This window comes from Rhinopithecus bieti, unplaced genomic scaffold (genome assembly GCF_001698545.2).
Source record: "Rhinopithecus bieti isolate Rb0 unplaced genomic scaffold, ASM169854v2 scaffold_41644, whole genome shotgun sequence".
Lineage (NCBI taxonomy): Eukaryota > Metazoa > Chordata > Mammalia > Primates > Cercopithecidae > Rhinopithecus > Rhinopithecus bieti.
Window position 1 is genome coordinate 421,158 of NW_016817838.1, and position 6,178 is coordinate 427,335.

Consider the following 6,178-nt stretch of genomic DNA (forward strand, 5'->3'; position numbering starts at 1 on the left):
CCGTCTCAAAAAAAAAAAAGAGAAGTGGGAGAAGAAAGGAAACCGTTGGAATCACAGACCTTATGACTAATTCCTTGCACAGCCTCTCTTAGAAGATCAGCAACTTTGTTTTTTGTTTGTTTGTTGTTTTGTTTGTTTTTGAGACAGAGTCTCGCTCTGTTGCCAAGGCTGGAGTGCAGAGGCGCAATCTCGGCTCACTGCAAGCTCCGCCTCCCGGGATTACGCCATTCTCCTGCCTCAGCCTCCTAAGTGGCTGGGACTACAGGCGTACACTGCCACACTCGGCTAATTTTTTTGCATTTTTAGTAGAGACGGGGTTTCACCGTGTAGGCCAGGATGGTCTCGATCTCCTGACCTCGTGATCCACCCGTCTCGGCCTCCCAAAGTGCTGGGATTACAGGCTTGAGCCACCGCGCCCGGCCATAAATATTCTTAATTGTGAATGGCAGGTGGCCATAAAACCTTCCTTCATCAAGCACTATGTTCGAGACCAGTCTGTGCAACATAGGGAGACTCCGTCTCTACAAAAAAATTGGTCAAGTGTTGTGGTGTGGGCCTGTGGTTCCAGCTCCTCAGGAGGCTGAGGTGGGAGAATTCGCCTGAGCCTGGGAGGCCGAGGCTGCAGTGAGCCGTGATCATGCCACTGTACTCTAGTCTGGGTGGCAGAGCGAGGTTGTCTCAAAAAAAATTCATAGGAAGGCAACTCTTTTAAAGTAAATGTCAAATTTTTAATGAGGACAATGGTTTGGCTTTTTGGAGTAAGGGCTTATTTTCAGGTTGGAAGACATGTCTCAGTTTAGAGGCAGCAGCAACCCAGAAGAAAAGTCCCCTAGGAAGCGGAAAGAGGAAAGAGCCAGACTCGGATACAGGAAAGGGCAAGATGGAGAGACACTGGTTGGAGAAATTGACATACTACTGGTTACAAAGACTTTCTGAGAGGAGGTCTCCTATCCTAGAAGACTAAAGCAAAGTAACTGTTTCCAGTTATGTGGCAGTGTTTTTAAAAATACTTTCCTAGACCCATGGGCATGTTATTTATGCGGACCAGGAAATGCAAATGATGATTGAAAATATGGGCTAGGCACAGTAGCTCACTCCTGTAATCCCAGCACTTTGGGAAGCCGAGGTGGGTGGCTCACGAGGTCAGGAGATTGAGACCATCCTGGTCTCATGGTGAAACCCCGTCTCTACTAAAAATACAAAGATTAGCCAGGCGTGGTGACATGGGCCTGTAGTTCCAGCTGCTCAGGAGACTCAGGCAGGAGAATCACTTAAACTCAGGAGGCGGAGGTTGCAGTGAGCTGAGAATGCACCACTGCACTCCAGCCTGGGTGACAGCGAGACTGTGTCTCAAAACAAAACAAAACAAAAAGACAATATGACACAGCCTCATTAATCTAATACTTTGTAATAGTCATTTACAATTAAATGAATATTGAATACTTCCTCGACCTCAATTTCTTTCCAGTGACTTCAACATCAATCAATACAGTATTGAAAGGGAATCTAGTCAGAACACATGTCCTGATGCTATTTTCCCAAAGGCAAGGACTAGGTCTTTTCATCTGCTAGGACACAGTGGCTCACTAAGTAGAGCACAGGGAATTAGGGGATGGGTGTGGAATGCGATAGCTGCAAGAGATGTTTCCTAGCACTACACACATAGGGCAGAGTTCTTCTAGGCCAAGAAATCAGAAGCTCCTTTTGCAGCACAGATCTGACTTACTTGAAGACTGCCTAACTTCTGGCTCTCACAGTTTTATTCGAGAATATGGAATCATTTGCTTTCATGGCCTGACACCTTCAGAACTCCAGATGGTAATTACAGGCAATTACCATGGTGGCTGAGAGTGGAGCCTTGGTGTCTTGGTTTCTTTATGTATAAAATGCCACCATCCTTCTTCACTTTGATTGCTACAATAGTATTTTTCCAGCTGGTCTTTCAGTTCCTGTTCTTGCTCCCTTATGTCTGCTTCCTATATGGCAGCTAGAATAATCTTTGTAAAACCACCAGTGTGGTCACTCAAGCCTGTAATCCCAGCACTTTGGGAGGCCGAGGTGGGTGGATCACCTGAGGTCAGGAGTTCAAGAGTTGGAGACCAGCCTGGTCAACACGGTGAAACCCTGTCTCTACTAAAAATACAAAAATTAACTGGGCGTGGTGGCGGGCACCTGTAATCCCAGCACTTTGGGGAGCTCAGGCAGGTGGATCACCTGAGGTCAGCAGTTCAAGAGTTCGAGACCAACCTGACCAACACGGTGAAACCCCGTCTCTACTACAACTACAAAAATTAGCCGGGTGTGGTGGCACATGTCTGTAATCCCAGCTAATCAGGAGGCTGAGGCATGAAAATTGCTTGAACCTGGGAGGTGGAGGTTGCAGTGAGCCAAGACTGCACTACTGTACTCCAGCCTGGGCGACAGAGTTGAGACTCTGTCACAAACAAACAAACAAACAAAATGTATCATGTCACTCCTGTGTTCAAGAGCTTTCAAAGACTTCCTATCACTCAGTAAAAGTTGAAGTCCTTACAATGGCCCATATAGACCCTACATAATCTGTCCCCTGCTACCTGTTTGATGTCATCACCCACAACCTTATCCCTAATTCTAGTCCTGAATCACCTGGAGGTCTCGTTAAAACAAAGTTGTTGGAAACAACAACTTGACCACAGTTGGTAGTTGGAAAACACAGCCATGGAAGTTGGAATCTGCTAAGGAGTGTACAACTCACCTTCTAAAAACAAAAACAGAAAGCTGAGTCTCACCCTCAAGGTTTCTGGTTCAGTAGGTCTGGGGTAGGTTTAAGAGTTTTCATTTCTAGTAAGTTTCCAGGTGAAGCTGATACTGCTGGTCTTGGTAAAAACCACTTTGAAAACCACTGATCCAGCCAGCTCAACTGCTTTGGTATTTTTCAAACACACCAGGCATATTCCTGCTTAGGGACTTTGTACTTGGTCTTCCCTCTCTCTGAAACACTCTTGTGTCAAATAGCAGCATGACTTGGACCCTTACCTCTGTCCAGCATCATATTCTCAGAGATCCTCCTTGATACCCCTATTGGAAATCACACTTGACATCTGACATTCCTAGTTCTTCTTCCTCTCTTTGTATTTGCTCCATAGCTCATAGCACTATTTGACATACTGTATGTTTTACTTATTTGTTTGCCTCCCTGCCAATCACCCCCCACCACACCTGCCAACAATTTGTCAGCTACATGAGGCAGGTCTGTTAGATCTGCCCACTGCTGCCTATCTACCAGCTAGAATGATGCCTGACACATAGAGGACAATGAATGCTTGTTGGATGAATAAATCTGTAAAATGGGATAATGATAGTTCCTACTTCATAGGGTTGTGATGAAGATTAATGAGTTAAAAAATCTCTTAGAAAAGCACCTGTCACAGAGTTAAGTCTCAATAAATGATAGCTAGTATTATTATTATTAGAGGGGAACCAAAAACATTTGGTGTACTGTTGCGGAGATTCTGAGCCTTTATCAGGGTGTTTTTCCTTCTAGTTGTGTTAGACATGGGATTTGCTCTCTACAGAAGGTTCTTTGTTCCTGAAGATGGGTCTCCGGTGAGTTCAGTTTCTTTCTTTTATAAAATGGAAATTTGTTTACTGTCAAAAAGGGTTATCAAATAGGGGTTACAACGCTGTGATTTAGGGCAGCCAAATTTCCATTTGGAAGTTAAGAATATTTTTAAGAAAATCAGACGTTTGAATTGTCCTTCCTACTTAACTGTCTTATAGCCCTAATCACTGGCTCTACTTCACTGCACCTGCCATATTGGTAGCTATTCCAAAACAGGAGAGAATGGCCAGGCGCGGTGGCTCACGCCTGTAATTCCAGCACTTTGGGAGGCTGAGACTGGCGGATCACAAGGTCAGGAGTTCGAGACCAGCCTGGCCAATATGGTGAAACCCTGTCTCTACTAAAAATACAAAAATTAGCTGGGCTTGGTGGCAGGCACCTGTAATCCCAGCTACTCGGGAGGCTGAGGTAGGAGAATCGCTTGAATCCGGGAGGTGGAGGTTGCAGTGAGCCGACATTGCGTCACTGCATTCCAGCCTGGGTGACAGAGTGAGACTCCATCTCAACAAAACAAAACAACAACAACAACAACAAAAAAAAAACCCCAGAAAACAGGAGAGAATGGATTTTCCGGTCCACATAGAATAAAAAGCAAATTGGTTTAGCCAGGCATGGTGGCATGTGCCTGTAGTCCCAGCTACTTGGGAGGCTGAGATGGGAGGATTGCTTGAGTCCCAGAGGTTGAGTCTGCAGTGAGCTGTGATCATGCCACTGCACTCCAGCCTGGGTGACAGAGTTGAGATCCCATTTCAAAAAACAAAACAAAACAAAAAAGCAGATTGGAAAACAGCAATGAAAATTTGAGTTCTACAAACTGACAATAAAGAAAATTGACAGAAATTTCCAGTTTTGCTGGGATTTATCTTTGAATTTGGTAGTTTCTGTTTGGGTATTTGTTGTGTACGTTATTACTTGTGTTTTAAATGTGACACCCCATGTATGTGTAATCAGATTATGCTGCTATAGAGATCCCTCATGGCAACTCAACCATTCTCTTAGTTGGCATCATATAGAATTATTTTAAATGCAATGATGATCAAGAATGAGAAACAATTTCTCTGTCTTTTGTACTTTAAGAATGGGTGAAAGCTGGGCGCGGTGGCTCAAGCCTGTAATCCCAGCACTTTGGGAGGCCGAGATGAGCGGATCACGAGGTCAGGAGATCGAGACCATCCTGGCTAACACGGTGAAACCCCGTCTCTACTAAAAAATACAAAAAACTAGCCAGGCGAGATGGCGGGCGCCTGTAGTCCCAGCTACTCGGGAGGCTGAGGCAGGAGAATGGCGTGAACCCGGAAGGCAGAGCTTGCAGTGAGCTGAGATCTGGCCACTGCACTCCAGCCCGGGCAACAGAGCAAGACTCCACCTCAAAAAAAAAAAAAAAGAATGGGTGAAAATGACATTTCTTAGCTTTGTATGTTTCAGAGTATCTCCTTCTCTCTGTGCACACAGAGTTTTGTGTCTCTTTTGTCTTACCCCTAGTTCTCTAGACTTTTAAGACTCTTGTTTGACTGTGATGATATTTGTGTTTGAATAAGAGAGATGCAACTGAAATACACAATTAGCATTGTCTTCACTTATTTCCATTTTCTCCTTTTCTCCCAAGGTGTCTTTTGCAGCTCACATTGCAGGTGGATTTGCTGGAATGTCCATCGGCTACACGGTGTTTAGCTGCTTTGATAAAGCACTGCTGAAAGATCCAAGGTTTTGGATAGCAATTGTTGCTTATTTAGCTTGTGTCTTATTTGCTGTGTTTTTCAACATTTTCCTATCTCCAGCAAACTGACCTGCCCCTATTATAAGCCAATTAATAAAAAGAGCCATCTGGATGGGGGGAAAAAAGGAAGACTCTATGAAGAAACAGAAGTCTCAGCAAAGGTTAACAACTTTATATAGAGGAAAAAACAGCATTAAACTCATCAGTTGCAAAGACTGCCTACAAAAGGACCTTAGGATTTAAGGAAGGGGCTTCTTAATGTAGAAAGGGAAGAAGAAGAGAGAAAAGAAGGGCAGTAAAAACTGGAGATTGGGGCCAGGAGCAGTGGCTCATGCCTCTAATCCCAGCACTTTGGGAGGCTGAGGTGGGTGAAATCACCTGAGGTCAGGAGTTCGAGACCAGCCTGACCAATATGGTGAAACCTTGTCTCTACTAAAGAAAATACAAAAATTAACTGGGTGTGGCACTGCGTGCCTGTAGTCCCAGCTACTTGGGAGACTGAGGCAGGAGAATTGCTTGAACCTGGGAGGCGAAGGTTGCAGTGAGCCGAGATCACACCACTGCACTCCAGCGTGGGTGACAGAGCGACACTCCGTCTCAAAAAACAAAACAAAACTAGAGATTGGGTCTTTCTTTCCCAGGCATATGGTATTCTATAAAACAGACCTCTCCTTGGAGGATGTATTTTGGAGAATGCTTCATAAAATCTATGAATACTGTACAATGCTGATAATAAAAACTTTTTATACCTGTGTCAGACTCCTGATAATCACTTTTAAATAGATCACTGTTTGAGAAGATAGATCAGTACTGTTTGAGGTGTTTTACATACTTTATTGATAATGTTATCAACAACACAG

At 44.3% G+C, this 6,178-nt stretch overlaps 1 protein-coding gene across 1 annotated transcript in view; it reads left to right on the top strand.

The window, feature by feature from the left end:
- RHBDL2 (rhomboid like 2) overlaps nt 1-5,647 on the top strand; it is a 56,749-nt gene extending 51,102 nt beyond the window's left edge. The window contains exons 7-8 of the mRNA XM_017856134.1: nt 3,507-3,585; nt 5,208-5,647. Of these exons, the coding sequence (XP_017711623.1) occupies nt 3,507-3,585; nt 5,208-5,387 (259 nt within the window). The 3' untranslated portion in view covers nt 5,388-5,647. The remainder of the gene's footprint in view (nt 1-3,506; nt 3,586-5,207) is intronic.
- The last annotated feature ends 531 nt before the right edge of the window (nt 5,648-6,178 follow it).